Source organism: Peromyscus eremicus, chromosome 16_21, assembly GCF_949786415.1.
Source record: "Peromyscus eremicus chromosome 16_21, PerEre_H2_v1, whole genome shotgun sequence".
Classification (NCBI taxonomy): domain Eukaryota; kingdom Metazoa; phylum Chordata; class Mammalia; order Rodentia; family Cricetidae; genus Peromyscus; species Peromyscus eremicus.
In genome coordinates, this window is record NC_081432.1 from 33,895,782 (window position 1) to 33,923,198 (window position 27,417).

General features: G+C 48.0%; 1 protein-coding gene across 2 annotated transcripts in view; it reads left to right on the forward strand.

The window, feature by feature from the left end:
* The window catches only part of Tbc1d8 (TBC1 domain family member 8), a 110,064-nt gene that overhangs the window by 56,678 nt on the left and 25,969 nt on the right, over nt 1–27,417 (forward strand). For both annotated transcript variants that reach the window (XM_059281298.1, XM_059281297.1), the window contains exons 3-5: nt 16,815–16,933; nt 21,078–21,306; nt 23,380–23,620. In XM_059281298.1, coding sequence (XP_059137281.1) covers nt 16,815–16,933; nt 21,078–21,306; nt 23,380–23,620 — 589 coding nt within the window. The remainder of the gene's footprint in view (nt 1–16,814; nt 16,934–21,077; nt 21,307–23,379; nt 23,621–27,417) is intronic.

Sequence of the window (27,417 nt, forward strand, 5' to 3'; positions counted from 1 at the left end):
GGTGTTTCATTTCTGTTTGTCTTTATCTTGTTAAGTCTGTTCTCTCCATTCACTTCATAATTCTTGAGTTCATAATTCCGTTTTCAGCAGTATATTCTGTACCTTGCTTTTAACTTATTTATTAGTGTTTTGGGGTCAGGTTTTGATTTGTAGTTCAGTGTCTCAATCTCTTTTCTTTTCTACTTCTTCGCCTCCTCTGAGAGGTTGTGTTCTTGCTTTGTTCCTGGGAGCATGGCGTTTGTGAAATGTCTCCTTTTCTTCCCGGGGTGTTCCGTTTCCTTCTGTCTCCATGCCTGGAGCCATTTGTCCTCATCTGTCTGTCCAGGGTGGTGCTACTCCTCATCTCACTCATCCTGGGGCCACCACCACTATTGGTGAAATTATTTAGGCCACTCCACGTAGTTAAAAGGGAGGTTTATTTTGTGGGGTAACTTACAAATGAAGGGATAGGTAGGTTGCAGGGTCTGGGAAAGACGCAGCGCAGTCTGGCGGTGTTCTCTGGAGAACCTAGCATCCAGGGTCCAGGAATCAAGAGAAGCGGCGCATCCAGATCTCAAGAGAAGCAGCACATCCAGATCTCAGGTCTTCAAGGTCCTCTCTTGGCCCCGCCTTGTAGGTGTGACAGTTACCGAAGCCTCAATGGGGGTTGGAAGTTCCAGATCAAGGTTGGAATGGCTACCCACTACACACCACCTCAGATGTTCTGTGGACATTAGCATGCTGGGACTTCGTGCTTGGGCTATGGGAGTAGAACCAGGAAGACTGGCATTGGCTAGACTCGATATGGGAGTGAAGTGGTAGCATCCCCGTCATTCTTCACAGCTATCCCGGGTGCACTCTACCTCAAACAAAAGAATTGGCCGCCCTCTGGATTTGAAGCCTTGGGTGTGAACAATGGGGTTTCTGTCCCTTTATACTATATTGGCTTCAGAGCACTCCCAGAAGCTGGATAGGAGTCACCCCGGATCCCTGCTGTTTCTGTGAGTCCACACCCTTTGAAAATGCAGCTGCATGATACAGCTCTTACTATCTGCAGACATTCAGCCCCGTGGCTGTAGCTCGGTTTCTTCATCTAGTTCTTCAGCAGATGTTACTTGCTCCTGATTTTTCAGTACTTTCCAAAGCAATCTTTTAAAATTTTTAGAACATTTTTCCATGCCTGCCCCGCCCCCACCACCCCAGATTTTTCTATTCATCCAAAGTGTCTGGATCCTTCCACACACCAGGCAGCTTCCTGATGTGGGGGATTCTGTGGAGAACGTGTCAAATGTGGTCTCCCTCCACCCAGCTAAACAGGGCCATGGGAGGTGCGCACAGCCGTATGGGAAAGACTGGTACAGGGAAGAAGTGGGCTGGGATGGCTAGAGAAACCCTGAAGGGATGCATGCATGTGCCTCTTACGCTGTGTATTTCCAAATTCCCAGCCTCTGCTTTCTGCAGTTCCTCTGACTCCCCGCCACGCCAGGGCAGCTGTCCTGAGCAGCAGGTCCTGGTCTCACTCTTCCTGTTGGTCCGGAATGGGTTTCCCCGCAGTTTGCATCTGGCTGGATTTGTGCCTTGGACTTGACACAGGCTGGGTTTGCAGAAGTATCCCTTTCTGCTGTCATCCTGCCAGCAGAAGGCGCCCCCAAAAAAACAATACTTACCTTTTCAGTGTATTTTTCTTGAGAAGTGGGGGTACATTCAGGCTTGGACCTGTGAGGTCAATGGAGACACTGAGGTCTCTATTCACAGTCACGTGGGCATCGTACACGCTGTTATTCACTCATACTGCATTGTGACCTGAGCATTGAGGAAGGTGTCTGCCCATGGTTTGGGGCCCCTGGTGAAGAAGAAAGCTGTAGGAAGTGTCTGTGTTCAACCAGGAAGAGCAATCTGCAAGAACAATCCAGATCTTCACTGAAGTTTGACTATTGCGTGGTGGACGGGCAAGGCTGAGCAAAACCTTGGAGAGTTCATTTTCTCTTTTGAGGCCGGGTGAAAGGAGATGGGTAGATTGTCTCATGGGTCAGTTATTTTACTGGGCAGCAGATCTGAACATAACCATGATTCTAGACAGACAGGATGCGGTTACCATTCTAACAGCGTGGACCAAACCACCCTAAGACTTTGTATGAACAGCCAGCTTCTGTGGCTAAGGAGATAGTCAGGTATTGCTAGAGAGATGCTGAGTTTTTGGAGAAGTTGTGGACAGGGAAATGGGCCCAGCCCTCCAGGTCAGAGCTCAGATATCCCCTGACAGCTGTCCCCTGCTTCCCTGCATTCCATAGCCCTCTACCACTGGCATTTTCTTGTTTCTTTTCTGCCTCCCTCATGGATATGCTAGCTCTGAGAGTCTTTCTGGTCGCCGGCCTTCCAATGCCCAAGACAATACCGAGTATGTCACTTTCAAATCTTTGTAAGTCACCGCGGGGTGGGTGAGTTGGGAAGAAGGGGACTCAGGCTCCCCTGCAAGGTGATTCGGGTTCATGTGGCCCTGGATATCCAGAGCATAGACAACAGGTCTGTCTTGTCTTCAGATTGTACAGAAGCACAGCCTGACAGCAGTTCCGCTGTTTACTTCCCTAAGGGATGCTGAGGCACGTGCATTTGCCCGGTCCTCACAGGCTGATGGAAGTGTACCGGGCACATGGAAGGCAGGCCAGGCTCGCTCAGCGGATCAGTGTGGGAAGTGCATTTCCGACTCACACAAGCTTAGTTGGTTGCAGCCCTACCGTAAGTTGAGGAGTAATTTCAAATGACTCTTGGGCCCTTTCTGATCAGCCAGGTGTGCTGGCTAGTTTTATAACAACTTGACACAAGCTAGAGTCATCAGAAAGGAGGGAGCCCCGATTGAGAAAAAAAAAAGCCCCCATAAGATCGGGCTGTAGGGTATTTTCTTAATTAGTGATTAATGTGAGAAAGCCCAGCCCATTATGGGTGGGGCCACCCCTGGCCTGGTGGTTCTGAATTCTATAAGAAAGTTGTGGAGCAAGCCATGTGGAGCAAGCCAGTAAGCAGTGTTCCTCCATGGCCTTTGCTTCAGTTCACGCCTTGAGGTTCCTGCCCTGTTTTGAGTTCCTCACCTGACTCCCTCCATGATGAATTGCTATCTGGAAATGAATCGAAATAAACCCTTTCTTTCCCAACTTGCTTTTGGTCATGGCGTTTGCCACAGCAATAGAAACTCTTTAAGACACGAGGACCCAGGTAGTCTGGGGCATGTGGTGAGTCTCCTCGTTAAACGGGTAGAACTCAGAAGACAGAAATCACGGTTCTTGAGAAAATATTTTGCTGGGCCTGGTGGCACAGGCCTGTAATCTCAGCTTTTCAGGAGTTGAGGCAGGAGGATTGCAAGTTCAAGGCCTGTCTGGGCAATGTAGGTAGATTCCTGCCTCAAAATACAAAGTCAGAAACTCTCATTGGGCCACACACTCCTTCTAAAAGATTGGGGAGAGTAGAAGCGGGAAAGAGGGTCAGTAATTGTTGGGAAGGAAAAAAATCCCAAACTTGATAAAGGGCTGGGCATGTAACTCGGTATGTAACCCTTGCCTAGCATGCATGCGGCTGTAGATGCACGGTCTACGCTAGAGAAAAAAATAATGCTGGAAAATATTGGTAGCGGAGTTGGTTATCATAACCTTTTCTTTTGGTGGGAGCAGGGGAGCTAACCCAGGAGCTGGCACATGCTCAGTCAGCATCGCACCACCGAGCTGCAGTCCCACCTGGGCTGAGTTTAGAAAGTATACTTGGGTTGCACAGCTTGTGGTGACCACCACTGATCCTTCAGGCCTGTCCTTGTTCCAAGCTGAAGCACCGCCCAGATGGGACAATCCCTTTTGCACCTCCTCACTCCATGCCTCTGGACACCCCTGTTCTATTGTCTGTCTCTGAATTCTCCTCGCATCTCATTGGTGGAACTGTGCACGATCCGTCCTTTTGTGACTGGCTTGTAATGTCTCCTGGCTTCGTTCATGTCAACACGTGTCAGAATTTCCGTTTTGTTTTTTTTTTTTTTTTAAGGCTGGATGGTAATCCCGTGTATAGCAGCTGTCTTTTGGGAGTTAGACATCTAATAGTTGGCACATGAGTACAATAACGGCAGGAGGCAGGGACTGAGGAGGGCAGAATACCAGAAGCCAACCTCTAAGCAGGTGGAGAGGGACAGGTTAGAGCAGTGGTTCTCAACCTTCCTAACGCTGTGACCCTTTAATACAGTTCCTCATGTTATGGTGACCCCCCAACCATAAGATTATTTTCGTTGCTACTTTATAACTGTAATTTTGTGACTGTTATGAACCACAATATCACCCCCTGCGAAATATCTGATATTTGACATCCCCTGAGGGGTTTGCAACCCACAGGTTGAGAACCACTGAGTTAGCGGGTCTGGACCTTGCTGAATGGATGCCTATGCCGTGGCAAGCTTTGGGGTCCTCCCTGTAAGAATGGGGTGCCCCTGTCACTGCAGTGTCCTGGCCTGCACTTGAGAAGTCTAGGCCATCCAGGCCATGCTGTCCTCTGTACCGGCTGCTCTTATTCCCACATGGTGGCACGTCCTGGTAACTTTCAGTAGTCCTCAGTGCTATTGCAACATTGCTGCCTTGCACATCTTATTCATCACCACCGCTCTGAACACTGGGTGGATTGTTTGTTGTCTGCATTTGATTTCTAGGAAGCAAATTAAAAAAAAAATAGGGAAGAGCTGCAGGGCTCTGAGTTGATCTGGTTAGAATCAGTTTTCAAGAATCAAATTGCTTATGCAATAACTTAACACCTTTTATTGTCAGCTAAGGCCTGGTGGGGAGTGTCTTTCCTAGTTCTGGAAGAAGACATCCTCCTAGTGAGAGGTGGCCACAGTGCTCTTCTCAGGAGCATCTTAGGCTTTGTACAGAAAGACTTTCAATAATGCTCCCGTCTTCCAAGACGTTCATTTGGACTTGCACTGGCCCGAGGAGTTCCTAGCTCTGTAAGTGCAGTCTCCCCCTTGCTTGCAAGGTCTGCTCCCTGGGAATGAATGAAATGAAGAAGCAGGGAGCATGCTTCCCATGGGCCTGTGCAGAATGGGCAGGTAGGGTCTGGATGCACAGCTGGGTGAGCAGAAGCGTGCTCACTGGGAGAGGATGTGTGGGCACTGGGCCTTAATGGCTGCAGGTTCCATACCTGCAGATCCAACCAACATGGAGCAAACAAACAAAAAACAACAAAACAGAGCAACAGCAAAAACCCCTTCCATCTGTCCTGGACACATATAGACTTCTTGGTGTTCCATAAACAAATGTGCCATGAGAATTCTGTGTCATTTGCTTTTTATTGAGCAGTGTGAGGAATCTAGAGATGACTTAAGGTATTTGGGAGCAGTGTGGAAGTAACCCTGCAAATGCTACACCATCTTAGATAAGGAATTTGAGCAGCCCTGGACTCTGGAGTCTTTGGGGAGGCCCTGGATCCAGCCCCCTGCAGACACAGAGGGGCTGCTGTATTTTGAGGACCACTTAGTTAATGGTTTAGATTTGGAAAATGAAAACGGGCATCCTTTTGGAAACGTCAAAGATCACGAAAGGGAAAGTGCGAAACATTTGCTAATCAAAATGTGGTGCGTGTTTTTAAAAGTTAGGAGCCGTAGGAGCGAATCCTCTCCCTTAAGCCCCTTTATTGTCCCCCCTTCACTCCTCTCAGCAGCACTTGAGAAGGCAGCACACCCTGGTTTGGAGGGCAGGAAACTGGTCACTTGCCAGGGTCACGCCAGGTGCCGGGGTGCCAGCAGGCAGCTTGGCTGGAGGCTCTGACAGAGTGTGCGTTCCGAGTGTTCTTTCTGACGCACGGACTCGTATCCGTGCCCTTGACTGTGGCTGGTGCTTTGCTTTCCTGTGCTCCGCCTCACTGTTTGCTTTGTCTCTGCCGAGTGGGTTTTATGAAGGGGAGGAAGTGTTCCCGGGTGGGCCAGATTAGTGTCTTCCTGAACTTCATGCCAAGGTGGCAAAGCACGTGCCAGCTTGTTTTCTCCAGGCAGAGGACTCACGGGGTGCTTCAAGGAACATCTGGGAGGCAGCCCGGCAGGAGGAAAGTGTGAACTTTCTGGGTTTACACTCGAGGTCAGGGTTGTTACACTTGTTTTCAGTAGCTCGGCATTTCCTTGGAACAACACGCCGGCTGGAATTTTCCACAGGGGGTTCACCTTTAGAAGTGGAAGAGGGGTGCCAATTAATGTTTGTTCCCTTGTCATGGACTGTCATTAGGTTGTTGATGTTTTTTTTTAAAAGTAATTTTGCTTATGTACAATTTTTCTTTGAAAGAATGTATTCTTCCTTTTGTGATGTGTGTTGCTGGTAGGTGTTTTAAAAGCAAGGGAATGCTATGACCAACTTTTAGATCCAGTATGTTTTGAAGCTAAAAGTGAGTTCTTTTTGGAGTTGAAGGTGTTGGTACATGCCTGTAGTCCCAGTTATTCAAGACACTGAGGCAAGAGGATCATTTGATCCCATGAATTTGAGACCAGCCTGGGCCATATAAGGAGAACAAAGAAAGAAAAGCAAATTAAAAATGGAATCCTAAAAGCAAAGGTTGCCTGACTTCCGGTTAGATTAACTTGTCGATAGAGATCACCTGGAGGGGGTGCTTCACAGCTATCTGAGTGAGTTCTCTTCTTTTAATAGATGAAGAGATGCTGAGACGTGAGGGTCACAGAAAGATAATCCTGGTAACTTTTAGATAACACCTTAGTGATCAGAAAGGGGCATAATGGGAGCAATTGCTGTGACCACCTTGAACTGTGTGCCACCCTGAGGGCTCTTTCCCCTCTTTTTATGAGACTCACACTGGTGGGTGAGTTCTACTGTGTGTGTGGGGGGGTGTGGGGGTGTGTGTCTCCCACTAGTGTCAGTGAGGTCCCAGATGGCTCAGCTAAGTGGCTGTTTCTCCGGCTTCTCTGCCACAAGTGAGCATCTAATACAGTGGTTCTCAGCATGTGGGCTTCGACCCCCTTGGGGGTCAAATGACCCTTTCACATGGGTCACCTAAGAGCATCAGAAAACACAGATATGTGCATTACTATTCATAGCAGCCAAACTACACTTATGAGGTAGAAATGAAAATCGTTTTATGGTTGGGGTCACCACAACATGAACTGTGTTAAAGAGCCGCAGCATTAGGAAGGTTGAGAACAACATCTAATTTATCTGAATTACTTGGGGCTGGCAATGACCTTGCTTTAAAAACTACAGGCTGAAGACCACTTACCTGAAATGTTTGGAATTTTTTCTTGTTTTGGAATATTTCCGTAAACGTTATGAAATACTTTAGGGATGAAACCCATATTTAAACATGGAGCTCATTTGTCTCCATACATACATACATGCATACATATATATACACATACTTCTCTACCATTTTCTGATCCTGATTTTACTTCTGAATTTATATTCCTTAGGGGTGTGTGTGTGTGTGTGTGTGTGTGTGTGTGTGTGTATGTGTGTGTGTATGTGTATGCCCTGTGTGTACAGTAGCCCTTGGAGAGCTTAAGAGGTATTAGATCCCCCGAATCTGGAGTTAACAGATGGTTGTGAGCCACCAGGTGGGTGCTGGAGACTGAACCCAGGTTCTCTGCAAGAGCAGTCAGTGCTCCTAACCACTGAGCCGTTTCTCCAGCCCCCAGTAGAGATTTTGCAACAGTAAAAAGTCCTGAGGACTATGATGAGCTCCTGCTGACTCCTCATCAGGATCAGGGTTTGCCTAGCTTGCTTCATTTTGTCTCTAGATGTATTTTTTTTTCTACCCTGAAGGAGTTTAAAGAAAATCCTAGAAGTTATAATATTTCAACCCTATAAACTCAAATATTCTCAAAAGTTTGGCTATTTTTTTTGTCACTGTGGTGTGTTGTCTCTGAAATGAAAGTTAACTGGCACCTCTTGGTGTCTCTTGAACTCAGTCTTAGGCTTCCTGCTTGCTTCATAGCTCTGGCTGGTCCCACTCATGGCATCAAGAACTTGACATTGTGCCGGGCAGTGGTGGCACACACTCTGGAGGCAGAGGCAGGAGAATCTTGGAGTTCGAGGTCAGCCTGGTCTACAGAGTGAGTTCCAGGACAGCCAGGGCTACACAGAGAAACCCTGTTGCTTCATAAGTCTTCCCTAGTCGGACAACCCCTCCCCCTGTACCCCTACACCCCTTCTCATGCCATTATTGGATGAAGAAATTGGGCCCCAACTGTGTTCAGTCATCCGTCCGTCCTTCTTTCCTCCCTCCCTCCTTCCCTCCCTCCTTCCCTCCTTTGTCCCTCCCTCCTTCCCTCTCTCCTTCTTTCCTTTGGATTTTTTGAAACAAGATATTTCTCTGGTAGATCTGGATGTCCTAGAACTTAATCTGGCACGGCCTTGAACTCAGAGAGAGATCTGCTTGCCTCTGCCTCTCTGAGAGCTGGGATTAAAGGCTTGGCCACCACCTCCCAGCCTAATCATCTTATTTCATGAAAAGTGGAGGGTCAAAAGCTTTTGTTTAGTCTCCCCACTTTGTTTATGTCCTTGGGGGCACACATTGTCTATATGTCTTTCTCTAGGTGGTGGCAGGTTGGTGAGATTCCTGGAGTGTTTTAAGTATATGTTAACTATACTTTCAACTCACCCAACCTTTTTTTCCTACAATTATTCCTTTCATCCAGTGTATCTGTCGTGAAATGATTGTGTTTCCTGTTTGGCTGTTGGCAGGCCTTGAGACCACCTTCCTCTACCTTTTGAAAGTCTGGACTTCCTTGCTGATAGCTGTCTCCACCTCTACTCCCACCCCCCAACCCCCCACCCCCGCTTGTGTGCTGTCTGTTGTCTGTGCCTCCTCTGTCTCTGTTTCTACTGATAGGTTTGTTATTTGGTTGCTTCCAGTTTCCTCCACCCCATCTATCCCTGCTTCTGTGAGGGGTGTCTGGGGCTATTTCAGTGATGGAGTCATTTTTTTTTTTTTAATTAGAAATTAAGAATCTGTTTGACTTTGGGTGCCTGAGATTGACTTTGTCTGACTTCACATATTGTAAATATTTTTAAAGGATTTACTTATTTGTGTATATGAGTGCTCTATTTGCATATGTGCCTGCATGACAGAAGAAGCCATCAGATTCCATTATAGATGATTGTGAGCCTCTATGTTATTGCTGGGAATTGAACCTGGGTCCTCTGGAAGAACAGCCAGTGTTCTTAACCGCTGAGCCATCTCTCTAGCCCCTATTGTAAATTTTTTTTTAATGATTTATTTCTTCTGAGGGAAAAGGATAAGACATTTATGTCCAGAGCTATTTTTAAAACAGAAAAATCCAGCATATCTAATGACGTTCTCATGAGGATAATTGCTTTAGACTTACAGATTAGGTCTGGTAGTGTCTGCTTTCAGAATGTGGGGTTTCCAAAAATAAAATGTTTTTCTTTTGGTCCAACCATGCCCTCCTATTTGTTATTTGTTAGGGTTTAAAAATTTTTAAAAACATTTTTCATTGTTGAGACAAGTCATGTATAGCCAAGGCTGACCCTGAAGCCCCTATGTAGCTGACCTGGTTAGCTTCATCTGTCACCTTCACATAACCCAGAGTCACTTGGGAAGAGGGAAGCTCGGCTTAGCTAGCCTCCATCAGACCGGCTGCCTGTGGGCATGCGCGTAAGACGTTTTCTTCATTGCTCCTTGGTGTAGAAAGGTCTAGCCTAGTGTGAGTGGTGCCACCCCTAGGCAGGAGGGCCTGGGGTGTCTAAGAAAGATAACTAAGCAAGCCAGAGGTAGAAAGCCAGTAGGCAGGGTCTGCCTCGAGTTCCTGCCTCGAGTTCCTGCCTCGAGTTCCTGCCTCGAGTTCCTGCCTCGAGTTCCTGCCTCAGCTGCCTTTGAATGATAGGCTGTAACCTGTAAGCTAAAGAAACCCTTCCCCCCACCCCACCCCCCGAATTTGTTTTGGTCAGTGTTTGACCACAGCAACAGAAACCAAACCAGAACAGTAGCCGAGGCTAACCTTGAGTTTCTGACCCTCGTGCTTCCTACTTCCCCAGTGCTGGCATGACAGGCATGCACCACCATGCTTGGTGCTGGAGACTGGGCCCAGGGCCCTGAGTGTGCTAGGCAGGCAGGCGTGCTACATCCCCAGCCGTTTACCCCATTTACAGTGTGTGCCAGGAATGCTTTGCGCCTGTGTCATTTTGCATTAAAATGAGTGGCGAGGGACAGGAGGGTGCTGCCCCTTGCCTGCCACACCTTTTCTCGCCCCCTGTCATCTACATGGCTTTCAACAGGAGATGGTTAGTGTATGGTACATAGAGAAACGTTTTTGTTAATTCGTAGGAACAGATCCGAACTAGGAACACGGCGCCCGTTTCATAGTCCATTGGGACTTGGGAGGCTGGAAGAGACTCTGCAGGCAGTTGGGTGTTTATTAGGTAGAGAGAAACAGTTACTTTTTTAAAAAACCAAAGCTTAGACCCAGTTATTTATGGCTGTGTTCGTGCAGAAGCTGAAGGTGTAGACAATGAGATGCTTGTTTTATTTCCTCACGATGCCCCCAGAGGAAAGCCAGAGAGAATGACTATCCTCTGCCGCCCGCCGCTCTGAACTTCCATCCGCTGTGATGTCACAGGACACTGGGCCCCCAGAGTCACAAGCATGGGCTGTGGGGTTGGCTTTTTTCTTTCCTTTTTTACTTCTTGTCTAGAAAAATGGTAATGTTAATACCTACCTTGTGACGTTTTTATAGAGTGAGTTAAAGATATAGTATACCCAACTCAGTGCCTAACACATGCCAGGCATTCAAGAATGGCCTCAGCCGGCCGCCTCGGCTGGTTCCCACGTAGGAGTCATCACTCCTTGGTTTTCTGGTCTTTGTTTAGGTTTCTAATACTGAATCTCTAAGTCTGATTTTTACAATGGACTTTTAATTTTCTTGGAAAACGGAGAAGTCTTTTTCTGCAGAATGAGAGAGCGGTGTAATTTTGCTGGCCGGCTTTGTTACAGTTCACAGTTACTAGTTTAGGCTATTACAGCTACCGTAACAAAACCTCACAGTCTTGACTAGGGACTTAAACAATAGGGCTTTTTTTCCTTCGGTTCCAGAGACTGTAAGTCCATGGTTAGGGTGTGGAGGGCCCCAAAACAGCTTGACCACACAGCAGCCATGACAGGCTTAGGGGCCAAGACATAGCTTCTGTGACAGGCTTACTGGTAGGCAACACCCAGATCCAGGAAAAGCCTTAAGTTGATACCACTCAGGGATCCACCCAGGGATGAGGAAGTACCTGACATCCCAAACATTCCAACCATTTGATAAGGTGGCCAGATGTCCTTGAGTCTAACACACACCTATTTTTGTTTTATAGATACAACTAGACAATTGTCAGCCAGTCAGGGTCCTGAACCCTGGAAATCCTCTCACCCCAAACTCTGCTATGATAAAAAACTCTGCCCCAGAGCTTGGGGCTCTCTGCTCTCACTGCTGTGTCAGACAGACCGAGAGACCAAGCTCAGAGCTTGAAATAAAGGCTCTTTGCTTTTACATGAGGGATTCGGTATCCATGGTGGTCTTTTGGGGGTCCTCGTGATCTGGGCATAACAAGGGTACAACTGAGCTGTTTTAAATAAGGCCTTCCTCCTTGGTTTGTAGATGACCACCTTCTTGCTGTATCCTCCCAAGGCCTTTCCTTGGTGCGTGAACATCTCTGGTATTTATGATATGATGCCAGTCCTGTTGGGTTGGGGCCCCCACCCTATGCTCTCATTAACTTAATTGCTCCTGAAAAGCTGTTTCTTGAAATACAGTCTTGACATGTGGACGTCAACATATGAATTTGGGGAGACACATTCAGGCACTGACAGCAGGTCTCTGTGTTCAGTCTTGGAAGGATCCAGCAGGAAGGATGAAATATTCCCCCAGCATTCAATAATTATGTCAGATGTGTTCAAACCACGGTTCGTGGGCTGCAGATGACCATGATATCTAGGAATACGGCCCACACAAAATTATAAAGTAAAACATTTTGAGATTTTTGTTTTTGGTGACTTTTTGTTGGTAACTCAGTTACACTTAAAAAAAATTTATTTGCTGGGCGGTGGTGGCACACGCCTTTAATCCCAGCACTCGGGAGGCAGAGGCAGGCCGATCTCTGTGAGTTCGAGGCCAGCCTGGTCTACAAAGCGAGTTCCAGGAAAAGCGCAAAGCTACACAGAGAAACCCTGTCTTGAAAAACCAAAAAAAAAAAAAAAAAAAAAGAAAGAAAAAAAAAAGAAAAAAGAAAAAAAGAAAAGAAAATCTGTTTGTATTTGTATAGATGCACTCATGTTCTAGCGTATGTGGAGGTCAGAGTTCTATCCTTCCACCACATGGGTTCCAGGGATTAAACTGAGGTTGCTAGGCTTGGTGGCAAGCTCCTGTACCTACTGGGCCATCTTGTTGGCTTCCCATTGCTTGGTTCTAGAGGTGAACTTCGTAAATGAGAACCTCAGTGTCGCATAGGTTGGCTTCTAGAATAGGTGGGAAACTTTCTTATTTTCTCTTCTTTGGCTTTCTCAATGGTATCAGTGTAATGCAGTGACTTTCAAACATGTCCTGCAGACAGAAATGTATTTATGTGTGCATACAACTCACAACGCATTCCCAGTTCAGTGGCTACTCTTTCCTTTTTTTTTTTTTTTTTTTTTTTTTTTTTTTTTTGTGTGTGTGTGTGTGTGTGTGTTTTGTTTTTCGAGACAGGGTTTCTCTGGGTAGTTTTGGTGCCTTTCCTGGAGCTCGCACTGTAGACCAGGCTGGCCTCGAACTCAGAGATCCTCCTGCCTCTGCCTCTCGAGTGCTGGGATTAAAGGCGTGAGTCACCACTGCCCGGCTCAGTGGCTACTCTTACTGGGAGGCGTGCAGTCCATTTTGAAGTTTGTTTCTTTGGTTTGCTTGTGTTTTGTTTTTTTAAGTTCTAGTGTTGAATTCTCGGGAAGCCACTGCCACAGTGCAGGCAGGCTCAGAACTGTGTGCCGTGTGACATGAGCTGAGGTGACTTTGCCTTTCTGTCATCTAGGGTCGTGGACGTGCATCAGCCTGTCTTGTTCTGTGGCACTCATGAAGCCCATCCGAAGGCTTCTCTGCAGAAGAAATTCAGTTTGGAAAGTTTCCCTGCCATTTGGCAACTTTTGTAGGAAACCGACCCTGGGGTGGAAATGTTTCCTCAGGCCGATTGTCTTTTCTGGGAGAGGCATGCGTGAGGACTTCCACTCACAAGCACAACAGAGGCATTTCAGTCACTCTGTGGCCCGGGGATGGCTTTTATGTGTTATTTTTCCTTTTTAGTTGTGGAGTTTCTTTCCTTATTATGAGCATTGCGGAGAAGCACTCTTTGTAAGAGTGAAAGTCTTTGTCTCAGTCACTCCCCCACCCAACCCCCTCATGCCCCCCACCCCCTCACCTTCCTCCACCCCCCACTCCCACCCTCCCACCTTCCTCCAACCCCCCACCCCCCACCTTCCCCAACCCCCGTGACAAGGTTTCTCTGTGTAACTCTGGCTGTCCTGAAACTTGCTCTGTAGACCAGGCTGGCCTCATACTCACAAAGATCTGCCTGCCTCTGCCTCCCGAGTGCTGGGATTAAAGGTGTGTGCCACCAAGTCTGGCTATCTCAAGCCATTTTTTAAATATATTATTTTTAAGTGTATGGGTGTTTTATTTGCATTTATGGCTGTGTGCCATGTGTGTGCATGGGGTCCAGGAGATGAGAAGAGTCAGATCCCCTGGAACTAGGATTACAGACAGTTGTGAGCCATCCTGTAGGTGCTGGAAATTGAACCCTGGTCCTCTAGAAGAACAGCCAGTGCTCTTAGTCATCTCTCTAGTTCCTGTCTCAACTCTTAATTCCACAGGGATATATTGGGGTTGGGACTTGATTATAATTTTATTCATGTTATCTAAGTTGTCAGTTGAAGCTGTTAGTAGTTAAGTCTTAGCTCCTGGGAGCTCAGATGGCATGATAGTGAAAACTTGTGTCCCAGGGGATGGAGAGATGGTTCAGCTGTTGAGAGCAATCACTGCTCTTGCAAGTGACCTGAATTTGGTTCCCAGCACCCATGGTCGGCAGCTTCCAGATGCCTGTAACTTCAGCTGTAGGGGATCAGACGCCCTCTTCTGGGCTCTGTGGTCAACTGCACTCAGTGCACAAACACCCCCGCCCCATATGCATTTAAAAACAATCCAATCTTTAAAACAAACGAAACGTCACCTGTATCTGTGCATCTGGGAAGATGCATGAAGAAAGGGTTGAACCTGAACTCCTGCTGAATGCAGATAGACAGACAGCTCTTAGCACGTACTAGACATAGGGACCCTGCAGGTGGTATAAAGAGTCTCCCTTTTTGTGGGAGGACCCCATCGTTTGTGGTTTGCTCCTCATTTGATGTGACCCAGGACAAATAATTTGAGCTCCCACTTCCCTTTTCTGTCTCGAATCCAGGTCCGTAGCTTTCTTCTCTCCCTCTCGCCCCGTCCTCCCACCGTTTCATTTTTTACGAATGAGGAAGTCCGTCTGAAACAACATGGCAGAATACTGGAGGCTGATAAAGATGGTTCCTCTTCCGTTTCTTCTTCTTCTGTTTGCTCAGTGGCTTGGTTGGTTTTATTATGATGGTCCATAAAGCCCCACCCTCTCCAGCTTTGCAGGCTCACGGGCTGTGGTAGAACTTTGTACCTTCGTAAAGTGGCTCCTGCTCTCCAGATGCCAGGGTGCCATTCCGGTTACTGTCACCTACACAGCTGCCGTCAGGGACACTGAAGGGACAGGGACACGCAGGTCAGAGGCAGGCAAACCGCCTGACCATGTCAGCCATGGTGTGCCACAGCCCGCTGAGGGGCCAAATAGGTGCCCAGTGTCTCAAGTTGAGGTAGCGAAAGGTCAGAGAAGAGAGAGAGAGAAAAAGAAAGAAGCTGAGATGGATGGGCACGTGGAGGCTGGACTTGGGTGTTTTGATTTTGTTTTAAAATGAGCTTTCCCTGTACAGAGAGATGTGGGGACCCAGAAGGGCTGGAGGGTTCTGGACAGCCCAGGAACCCTGAGGTGTAAAGGAGGAAACCCAAGAAGAGCCTCTGACCTCAGGGCTAACACTTGGCAAGCCCCAAATGGACCATCTGGAGAGGCGCACCTGGAGGGGAGTGAAGGTCAGGGGTCATGAGCCGTAGGTGCAGGACCCAAGCGGGGACCTGTGAGTGGAGACACTGGGCTGTGAACCACATGGCTGGTTCCCCTGTGCTGAGGCAAAGACTGGATGTAGTATGCTCCTCTGAGTGGTGCCAAGGGGTTGGGTACTCCATGTTATTTAACTCCTGATTTCCTTCCTTATGAAGTAGTTTCTCGGGTCTTTCCTCCTCCTACCCTAATTGCCCACTCAGAACAGCAGCCTAATTTAACATGTGGTCTTCATTTCCATGGGCCCAGATCACAAGTGCAGATGGAGCCCTCTGGCACTTTACTGCATGCAGTGCAGGTTGATCCTTCATCCAAATGCTCAGGACCTGAAGTGTTCTGGATCCTTTTGGCTTGTGGAATATTGTATAGACACAGTATTGTGGGGATGGGCACTTGGTCTAGGCATGAAGTTCATGTACCTTCTCCCCACAGTCTGCGTTTTTCTTATACTGTGTCTTAAGTTGTGTGCATGAAGAAAGTCAGGCAGGTGTGGGATTGTATACTTGTGACATCATGGCACAATTCAGACTTGGGGCCTTTGTGATTAGCAGTTTTGGTTGAGGAACACTAATGTGTCTTTCCAAGATCTTTGGGTGCAGTTACATCCAGGGAGAGGACTGTGAGTAACACAGAGAAAGGAACCTCATTTTTTAGCAAAACACGCCTGCTTTGGGATAAATAGTTACTGTCTGCTGACCCATGCTTGCTCTGGGTGACTCTGTCCAGTAGTTTTAGTGTCTCTAAGCTTAGTTTCCTCCCATTTTGGAAACGTGACTGACGAAAACTTTTCTGGTCGGGGACTCTACCCGTGTTGTCCGTACCCTTAGCTGAGCATCTGCCCTCACTAGAGGCTGGACACAGTCCCCATGTCAGGTGTCTCTCCAGTGGAGAGTGTGTATAAGGCTCCTTGAGAAGAAAGAGGTGGCTGGCACAGCTATGCTTTTGTTAACAGTGTTGCTTAATGCTTTGGTAGTATAGTGAGAATTTTAATTGCCTTGAAAAGAAATTAACTGATGGATTGCATATGACTTCATGCTTTTGTGTGTGTGTGTGTGCTTTTTTTAAATAACATGCACCGTAAGAACTCTTTGTCTATGCACTTGAGGGATATTGCTGTAAATGTCACAAGATGTCCATCGGTAGAGGATGATTTCTAAGGCTGCTCCTGGCTGGGTCGAACTCTGCTGCTCCCAAGTGGTAACATCCTTGTATAGTCAACCAGGGCTTTGCAGCAAGCTCTTCCCCTGTGAACTTGAGCTTTAGGACCTCTTGGGGACTCGTGTTCTCACAGGGTGCACGGTGAGAGCCTGTGGGCACTGAGCCTGCTGTCTGGGGTTTGTTCTGTGTTGGGATCGCTGTGTAATCGCCAGCTTCTCTGTCACTGAGCGGAGGTGGAGATGAGTGGGCATCGTCAAAGCAGGCAAGATGGCCACAGCACATGTAAGGGTGACCCTCTCGGTCAGCTGGCCTGTCTTGTGGTGGTGGGATTCGTCCCCTGCAGATGCCCACGCTGCAGGAGGAGACTCTGGTTTTACTGGAGGCAGCCAGGCTCCCTGACCATGACGTCAGACACACATAGACTCACATATGGCAGGAGCTGGGAAACGAGTTCATGTTGTAGAAATCCCCTTCTGTTTCCTGATCCATGTGTCTGTCTGGATGCAGGGGCAACGTTGGAGGAGATCAACCAGCACTGGGACTGGCTGGAGCAGAACTTGCTACACACCTTGTCGGTCTTTGACAACAAGGATGACATCGCCAGCTTTGTCAAAGGGAAGGTGAAGGTAGGCCCGGATTTGAACGCTTCTCCCCGTCTGCTGGTCCCCTCCCGGGGCCTGAACTCTGCAGCTTCCTGACAGCGTCCACACTCTGGCGACATTTTTTTTTTTTTTTTTGTCGTCTTACGTAAAGCAAAGGGAGTTGGGTTTGCCACCCTTGTGCAAAGTCCAGTCCAGCGAAATACACTCAGCATTTTAAACATCCGTTCTTTGGCTTCCTTGCTTCTGTTTCAGAAGCTTGGGACCCTGTTCGTTTCAGGGAAGCATGAGGCCGTTTCGCTGCTGCTGGTTTTCGTTTTGCCGTGTGATGTGTTATCTGAATCTTTGGATTCCTAGCTTTGGTTCACAGCGGGTGGCGTGGTGTGTCTGCCTAGTGGGAGCCGACGCTTTCCTCTTCCTCAGCGTGGCTGCTTACTCTTCAACACTTCAGCTGAATGGAGTCAAAGCCAGTGACGTTGGGAGGAGGCAGGGAAGGGGTTCAGGGGAGTGATGGTTGGTGTCGCCTGTGAGGCCTCATACTGCAGTGTAGTGGTGGTTAGCATCAGGTCTTGAGAAGCCTCTGGGCAAGGAGGCTTTTCCTACAGCTTTCCTCCCTTAGGGTCAAAACCCAGGCTATCTGTTGTCTTTTAAAAAGCAAGGAGCTGTGATACCCCAAGTGTTCCACCCCTTTTAGTAAAGGGTGTCAAAGGGAGTCTTAGTTTATTAGCTTACTTTTTATTATTTATTTATTTGTTTATTATTTTTTTTGGTATTCCAAGACAGGATTTTTCTGTGTAGCCCTGGCTGTTTCTAGAACTCACTCTGTAGACCAGGCTGGCCTCGAACTCAGAGAACTGCCCTTCCAAGTGCTGGGATCAGAGGTGTGCACCACCACTGCCTTGCTGGGAGTCTTAATTTAGAAGAGTAGGATGTAAGTGCTTTTGGGAGGCAGAGAGGCTGAAGGCTTGCCTAGGCTGCGTAGCACAACCCTGTCTCAAATCACACACACACAAAAAAAACATATTCAAAAACAAAATGGAAGTCCCCTTTCCTTTGGGGACTGAGGTTTACTTGTGGGATCAAGGCAAGCACATGGTAACACATACGTTTAATGGCAGCATTCTGGAGGCAGAGGCAGGTGGGTCTCTATGGGCCTTAGACCAGGCAGAGCTAGGCCGTAGTGAGGAAAAGCCACAACAAAAATCCAAGCAGAGGCCATCCATGCCCAGCCAGGACAGCTTGTTGACTGGCATCCTCTAGCAGACCCCCAGGCTAGGGAGTCAGGGTAGACCTAGGCAGCTCTCCTGAGCCCTCGTCCTGCTCTAAGTGACTGATGGCATCTGCAGGGTCACATCTCACAGGATGAGTGGCAGCGCTGCCTCTCTGTGTCACACGCCACTGGCCCTTCTCCTCCTCCTCTCCACCCTCTCTCCCGAACCCAGACTTTTGTATGTGTTAGGCAAGCCTCTGCCACCAAACCACGTCCATATTCCTTGTTTCTTCTGTCTGTTGAGACACGGTTTCATTTTGTAGCCCAGGCTGTCCTCTTGCCTCTCCTTGATGAGGGCTAGACCCACCTTTCTCAGTCTGAAACGACTGTAGTGATTTTCCTTTTTGAGTTAGGTATTTCATTTGATTGGCAGGAAGTTCATTTCTGCCCCGGTGGCTTCCTAAAAGCTTGCGTGGCGAGAGCGCTTCTCTCCTCCTGGGCCCTATGGTGTGACCCCAGATAACCTGACAAGAGGGGGTTAGCAAGAGAAAAATAAAGTTTTTTTAATTATTAAAAAAGATTTGTTTATTTTGGAAATTAATGTATTTGTACCCATGTGAGTTTATGTGTACCACATGTGTGCAGGTGCCACAGAGGCCAGAAGAGGGTGTTAGGTCCCATGAAACTGGAGTGACAGGTGGTTGGGAGCCACACACCCCCATATGGGTACTGGGACCTGAACCCAGGTCCTCTGCAAGAGCAGTGGGCACTGTCTCTTGGGGTCCCCCCCCCCCACTGCGGTTTGTTTGAGTATTTGCAGGGTACACAAGCATGGCAGAGACTCAGCCATGAGTAACTGTAAGAAGTGGTTAGCACTTCACCTGCCTGATAAGGTGTTTTGAGAAAAGAAGGGTGACTTTGCAGAAACGTGACTGAGGACAAAAGCCATGGGGCAGGTGGGCATGTGGAGAGCTTGTGGGAAGGGAGGGCCTGTCACCGAGGGCTTCTGTGGGCCCCTTGTAGCACTGTCTCCAGGCTGGTGAGCATCTGAAGGGGTCTCTAGCGGTTACAAGTCAAAGCCTCTTCCTGGCCCGCGGAGGCTGTGCTCGTACAAATGGAGCTTCTTGCCGTCTTTGGGTCATTGGGGGGACAGAGTCTTTCTCGGTTGTCCTCAGCTCAAAATCATCCTTAGGCCAAAGCTGTTAGGATGCCTTCCTCAATTGCTTCTCCATCTAAACTTTTAAAAATTTATCTGTTTAGTTTTTGAATCTGTGTGGGCTGGGGGACACGTGCATACAGCACTGCACAGGCCAGAGGACAACTTGGGGGGGCTCTTCTCTCTTCTGTTGTGTGGGTCCCAGAGATTGAACTCAGGTCTCAAGGCTTGGCGGCAGCCAGCCCCCTCCATCTCGCCAGTCCTTCTACCTTAGGTTTTAGACAGGGTTTTTCACAAGCCTGGTGCTCTGTTTGGATGAGACTGACTAGTGAGACCCTGGGATCTGCCTGTCACCGTCCCTCATCGCTAGAGATATGGGAGTGGACTGCCACACCTGCTTCTTACATGGGCTGGGGATCCAAACCAAGTGCTCATGCTTGCACAGCAAGCGTTCTTACCAACGAAACCATCTCTTCAGTCCAGCCTTCAGATTTATTAAAAAAATATTTTAATGTCAGTTCCCAGGTCTGATTTCTAAGATTGCAGTGAAGGGCCCGGTAAAACACTCTTAAGTTGCCTTGTCTTAAGAACGTGGGTGTTCATGAGAACAAATTATAACTAGATTTTTCAAATTAAGTCAAATACACAAGGCCCCTGAACTCTTCATAGCTGCTTCCCTGGAAAGATCAGGAAGATAGATGTTTTGTTTCTTTATTTAAGATAGGGTCTCCCTCTGTAGCTCTGCTGGCCACATACACAGTGTAGGTCCACTTGCTATGTGGACCAGGCTGCCCTTAAACTCACAGAGAACAACCTCCCTCTACCTCCTGAGTTCTGGGATTAAAGGCATGGCATGTGCCACCACACCCAACTTTTTTAAAGTATTTGTTTATTTACTCATTTATTGTATGCATAGTTTTGTCTGTGTGTATGTCAGTTCGTTATGTGTGTGCCTGGTGCCCGCAGGTGCCAGAAGGGGGCATCGGGTCACTTGGGACTGATGTTACAGATGGTTGTGAGCTGACGTGTAGAGACGAGGAATTGAACCCCGGTCCTTTGGTAGAGCAGCCAGTGTTCTTAACCATTGAGCCATCTCCGCAGCCTAAGGAAGATACTTTAATTGAAGAACTTAGCAGTGAGCTCCCAGGATGGGAATCAGAGTTTTGTAACCACAAACATTGACCTTTTAGAGGGACATGTCTTACATTCTGTATCACGGGTGTACATTCATTCAGATTCTTTGTGCTGTCCATGTCTTCACACCCGAAGGCAATGGAGGTGCTTAGGACCTCAGGGAGGATTGACTTGATTTCCGTTCTCCTGCAGCAGAGTGTATGAAGGTACTGAAATGCATTAGTTGCTAGGTTACTATCAATATTTCACATAAAAATGGTTTTACCGCATTTACCGGTGTACAAGAATACTGTGCCACAGTGTGTGTGGAGGTCAGAGAACAGCTTGTGGGAGTCGGTTCTCTCTTTCCATCATGTGGGTATGGGGGAATCAAACCCAGATCCTCAGGCTTGGCTGCAAGCACCTTTCTTCACTGATCCATCTCGGTGGCCCTAAATCAACATTTTTTATTTTAATGTGACAAGGAAGACAAATATTCAAGTGTTAATGTGTAACTCCAAAATTCAAGAACAAGATTTGGTTGTTACACCTTTGGGGTCGGTTTGTCTTCTCTTGGTGTAACAAACATCTGAGGAAATATGGTGCCCGTCCTTCCTTCCTGCTTCCTGTCCTCTTCCCCTTCTGTTGAACGTTGGTCTGGCTGACCAGGTGAGTGTCTTTCTGTGCCCCAGGCTCTGATCGCCGAAGAGACCAGTAGCAGGCTGGCCGAACAGGAGGAGGAGCCCGAGAAGTTCCGAGAAGCTCTGGTGAAGTTCGAGGCCAGGTTCAACTTCCCGGAGGCGGAGAAGCTGGTCACCTACTACTCTTGCTGCTGCTGGAAGGGCCGGGTGCCCCGCCAGGGCTGGCTCTACCTCAGCATCAACCACCTCTGCTTCTACTCCTTCTTCCTGGGCAAGGAACGTAAGTGTGGCCGAGCCGAGAGCTATTTGGTCCCGAATTCACAGATGCAGCCCTGGGGATGCTTAGCATTGCTGCTGCCGAGAGAACATGGGAGTATTTCCACGGCATGCTTGATCCGTGTCCCGTGATGCTTGCAGATAATTGTGCTTAAGTATATATAGGCCTCTCCTACAAGGGGGCTGGATTTAGGGAGGGCTTGTTTCTTTTATCCCTTCAACATTTCTCTGTAACTCAAGTAGCTACTATCAGATTTTAGTACTGTAGACGTTTTGCAAATGGAGTATCTTAGCTAATGACTGCATAGTTCTACAAGAGATATGGTCTCCTCAAAAGTTTTTATTTCCTGTCTGTGAGTGTTTAGCTTGAGTGTATGTGTGTGTGCCTGGTGTCCACAGAGGCCAGAAGAGGGCGTCAGATCCTCTGGAACTGGAGTTATAGACAGTTGTGAGCTGCCGTGTGAGTGCTGGGAATCGAACCTGGGTCCTCTGGAAGAGCAGCAAGTGCTCCTAACTACTGAGCCATCTCTCCAACCTTGACTATATTCTTTGTGTGTGTGTGTGTGTGTGTGTGTGTGTGTGTGTGTGTGTGTAGACAGCTGAACATCAGCATCCATCTCCGTTTCCTGACTGGATGTAATATGACCAGAGCCTCAGGCTCCACCATCATGACTTCCTTTCACTATAGATTGTACCCTGGGACTCTGAGCCCAAGTAAACACTTTCTCTCTTCAACCGCTCTTGGCAGGGAGTCCTATCACAGCAATAGGTAAAGCGACAAAGCAGATATACAGTGCTTTTTCGTATTCTTTGTCTTTCAAGGGAAGCTGGCTCAAGGGGCCTCCTCTTGAGCATCTTTGGTGTGCCATTCTCTACTCGGCTGCTTCACTGATGCTCCAGGACTCTTTGCACACCGTTCCCACACCATTCCCTCCCTCGCAGTGTACACTAGCCTGACCATAGGCATTCTTATTGTTTTTCTGAAATTCTTGTCAAATTGAATACTCTTCCCTTCCCCACGTTTACCCTGTTTATAAATGCCTGTTAATCCTTAAAAAATCCAATTTTGATTTTGACCCCTCCAGAAGCATTCCCTCCATATAAATTGTACATGCTATGTGTTTGTGCTGGGTTCCATCCAATTGGTTTGTTTACGTGTTTGCCTGTCTGCCTTATGTGAATGAGCTGCTTCATACAAGACACATTAATGATTGTTCATTACTGGACCAGCATACCTGACAGAAACAGGGAAGCGGGATTTATTTGGTTTATAGTCTCTGAGGCTTCACACTTACATAGAACATGGAGGCACTGGGAAGGTGTGTCAGGGGAGCCTCCCATTTCACTGTGGACAGGAAAGAGCCAGGGACAAGGTGCTTCCAAAGACCCGCCTCCCTCAAAATAGCACCATCAGCATGGGACCAAGCCCTGACATGTGAACCTTTTGAGGTACATTTCATATCCAAACCATTATATTGCAGACCATTATATTGGGCTCTTCACAGCGGTTACTTAATAAACTGGAGTTGGTGGTGTAAATGAACTAAGGTGTGTGTGTGTGTGTGTGTGTGTGTGTGTGTGTGTGTGTGTAAAGACACTGTGTGAAAACACAGAAGCAGCTAAGAAACTTCCTGTCGAGGATGACACAAATGGTGCCTTTGAAAATTATTGGGGCTCTGAAAACAGTATTGCAAGGTAGATAGCAATGGCAGAAATGTTGGTTAGCTTTCAATTCAAAGAAAAATCATTTTCAGATATTTATTCATGATCTCATGACTGGCTAAGTATTCTTGGGAAAGCCTGTGCATGGTTAACTTGGCATTCTAGAACAATGTTCCGTGGATATGTGCAGTCCTTGGGGCAATGCAGTAGCCAGCATCTTGGGAAGTTTCACACACACCTGTGAGAAACCACTGGAATGAGGCTGAGTTCCACACAGTCCTAGATAGGTCTCCCTGCCCTGGATCAAAAGACATTTGCATTTCTGCTAAAGGAGAGCTTTGCCCACCGTCTGCTGCTTCATTCAAGCTGGTTCCCGTTTCACGGTTGATGCGTGTTGTGTCCTCCTCTCTTACAGTTAAACTTGTGATCCCTTGGGTGGACATCCAGAAGTTGGAGCGAACAGCCAATGTCTTTCTCACGGACACCATCCGGATCACCACACAGAATAAGGAGCGTGACTTCTCCACGTTCCTCAACCTGGATGAGGTGTTTAAGATCATGGAGCAGCTGGCAGATGTGACACTCCGGAGGCTACTGGACAATGAGGTCTTTGATTTGGACCCTGACCTGCAGGAGCCTAGCCAGATCACCAAAAGGTAGGGCTTCAGCTCCCAGGTGTCCCTCAGCTGCTCAGGGGACCCGTGCTTGTGTTCACCCTTCATGTGCGTATGCTTTTGATAGCCTTAGGTACGTGGTTTTCCTCCATCTGCCTCGGTCATTGGTTCCAGGATGTCCTGGACATCCAATCCACAGCTGTACAAGGCCCTTCTGTAAAATACTGTAGTGCTTGCACATGGCCTGTGCGATGCCCAAATACTGTGCAGCATCTCTAGAGGACTTGTCATGCCTCATACAATGTAATGCCATGTAAATAGTTGTCATATTGTACTGTTTAGGGAAGAACGGTAAGAAAAAATGCATGCCTTTTGTACAGAGTGGACTTCCTTTCTGAATATGTGATTGATGATTTGTTGGATCCAAGGCTACAGAGCCTGTGAACACTGAGGGCTGACGTACCAGATGTATGTTTTTATGGTGATGTCACTCACATTTGCTTCTGTGGTTAATCTTTTACTTCTCTATTACATTTTTATTCTGTGTTTGAGTGTGTGTGTGTGTGTGTGTGTGTGTGTGTGTGTGTGTGTGTGTGTGTGTGCGTGCTGCACACACACTACTGCATGAGTGTGGAGGCCAAAGGACAACTTGAGAGAGTCAGTTCTCTCCTCCATCATGTGGTCAAACTTGATGAAAATGTCTGTACCCACCAAGCTACCTGAGGGCCCCTTCTCTGTGGTTAATTTTGATAGACAGAAGTTAAATGATGCCTCTCATTACTCCTCATTCCCTTTGTGTGGTAGACAAGGGTTTCTAGATCTAGGCCCCCTTTTATTCCAAATATTTCAGTACATAGTGTGGGTACCCTCATGGTAGAAATTGGTTATTTACCACGGAACGTGAAGACATTTCACTTTTTAACAATGGTGGACATTAAACCCCAGGCCTTGTACGTGCTGGCTGGGGATGTGCTCTGTCACCGAACTACATCCCAGTCCTCTTCCGGTCAGGTTGTAATCTCTGGGAGGGGGGTTGTTTAGGACAGCTGGATGATTTTGATTTCTCTTTGTCGTCAGAAGTATACTTTTACTATAGAGCCAATCGTCATTGTATATATTCAGCTTGACTAAAACTTGAAGGACTTGGTGGCAACTTCATGAGGTGTTTGTTTGGATTTGTTGCTCTGAGTGTCTGGGTAAGTGTGGCACTAGGTATAAAGGTGACCTTTGAGAAGCAAGAGCCTGTGATGTACTGCCTGGTTAGGAGTCACTTGTTTCAGTTTGGATGCTACTAGACATTGAAATCCTTTTTCATAGCAGATTACATGTAACAAAGTGTAGGTGCGCATGCAGTTCAGTAGCTTGAAGCACACTGATATCCCACCCAGTGGCCGCCACTGTCCACCTATAGAACAAATCCATCCTCTGCTGATGACTGACTGCCCGGCTGCCACCTCCCACTCTTCTCTGGGAAGCTGACCAGACCCTTATTAAAGTGGAATCCTCTTTTGCACTTGACTTATTTCACTTAATAGCCTCAAGGTTCAACCATGCCCTCCCCCCATGTATGAATGTGTGTGTGTGTGTGTGTGTAGATGTGGAGGTCAGAGGACAACTTTGGGTGTGCTATTCTTCAGTAATACCATCCACCTCTAGAGTCTCCTAGGAGACGAGTCTCTGAGCATGCCTGTGGGGGATTATCTTGAAGAGGTAAGTTAAGGTGGGGAGATACTGGATGATGCCCTTCTTTGGCTAGGATCCTGGACTGTGTAAGATGGAGAAAGCAAACTGTTTTAGAAGTATCGGTGTTGACCGTGTACATTCACATCCAGGATTCGGGGAGAGTCTCTAAGTCCTCCCTTTCACGCCACCCACATTCTACCCTGGGCACCACTCGGGAGAAGGAAAGGGAGGAGAGGACCTGGGGGCATGGACAGCAGTTGACTGTCTGAAGGCCCACCTGTGCCCAGGGCTGGACCCATGCATGCCCTGGGCGGGGTTCTGGTCTCCAGTTGCATCCTCACCTGCCAATTACCTGGTAAGGGACTTTCTCCAAAGTGAAAGGCTCTGGTTGCCTGCCCTTAGGGTAGTTCCCATCAGTAGCTTTTGTCATGGAGACCAGGCCTGTGGGTGTAAACAGGTAATGACTCAGGCTCCTTGGCGCCCTGCCTAGTGGCAGATTTTAAAGTTTAGGAAAACAGTCTCCCCAACTCAGAGCCAGACAAGCTGGAATGCCCCTCCAGCTCTTTCCTTGATCCATTTTCACTTCCCTTCCCAGATGTCAGCTTTCCAGTGGTGACCTTCAGGGACAAAGTTCGAGGTTGCTGAGTATCTGATTACCCATTAGTCACCTTGGTCCTATGGTCATTCCCCTGAGACTTCGGCCCCAGGTTGGAGCAGGCTCCATGAGAGGGGGAGGAGGGACTGGTGCTTTGCCATCCTCCCACCCGTCTGATGGAGGAGAGAAGAAAGCTGGCTAGGCTTGGGGCTCACCTGGCCCAGCCTGCCCAGTGCAGAGAGGACCTGGACCAGAGATCTCAGCACATCATCTCCAAGCTCAGGAGGCAGGGTGGTGGTGGTTGCGGAGTAAGGATGCTGCCTGGACAGTAGGAGAGCAGGAAATAAGCTGATCCTGAAATTTCCAACGAGAGTTTATCCTAAAGTTAGGGTCTGGTCAGGTATCCAGCCATTTTGTATGGAGGACAGGGCAGGGGAGTTTGGAGGGACGATGAGCCTCTTCCAGTCTCTGGCAGGGTGAATGCTGGGATGCATTTACATTGCAAGTGGGAACTACTTTCCTCCCAGTGGTTCCTGGGGTGTCTGTCCTCAGTGTCAAGCCCCTGCCTCTGACCCTTCTGTCTCTACAGACCTCTTTGGCCTTATTCCTCTTTCCTGCTCTTCTCCCATATCCCCCACAGAATGCCCACTTCCCATCCATCGGATCAGAGTGGGCCCCATGCTGGGAGCAGGAAGAAGACTGGGAAAGTGTTAACCCCACCAGGCTGCCACAATTTGTGAGCCATATTTGAAGCAAGCTTTATTAAATACTGGCCAGAGGCTGGGCTGTGGTGGCACACACCTTTAATCCCAGCACTCAGGAGGCAGGGCCAGGCGGATCTCTGTGAGTTCGAGGCCAGCCTGGTCTACAGGGTGAGATCCAGGACAGGCACCAAAACTATACAGAGAAACCCTGTCTCAAAAAAAAAAAAAAAAAAAAAGTTGGCCAGGACCATACCTGGGAGTCCCAGGGTATGGTGCCAAATTACATTAGTCAGGGGCTTGTAAAGGCAAAACGCTCAGAACTCCCTACTTCCCACTTTCATCCACTCAGGGCGAGTATACGTCCTGACGTATCTCCTGCCTACAATGATCAAGCACACATCCTGTGCAGTCGGAAGTTATCTGTCAGTAGACTTACAGGTTAGAGCAGTGGTTCTCAACCTTCCTAATGCTGCCACCCTTTAATACAGTTCCTCATGTTGTGGTGACCCCTAACCATACAATTATTTTCATTGCTATTTCATTGTGGGGGATGCACCTCCACCTTTTTTTTCCCCAGGGTACTCTTGAGGAGTGAGGGATAAGAGATTTAGATAGAAGGATAGAGGGGAGAGAAACAGAAACACAGGGTAGCCTCGGGAGGGTCTGGATCATTATCCACTGGCCCCTCCTGTCTCTTCTAAAGGGCTTTTTAAAGGAATGCCAAGGGGCAGGGCAAAAGACCTCCCTCTAGCGAGATCAAAGCACACTGCACAGCCAAGTACAGAGCCTTCCAAACACCTGGTAACCATGCACGTGGTCAAGCAATCCTCTAATGCAGCTTTGCTGGGTAAAGCCAG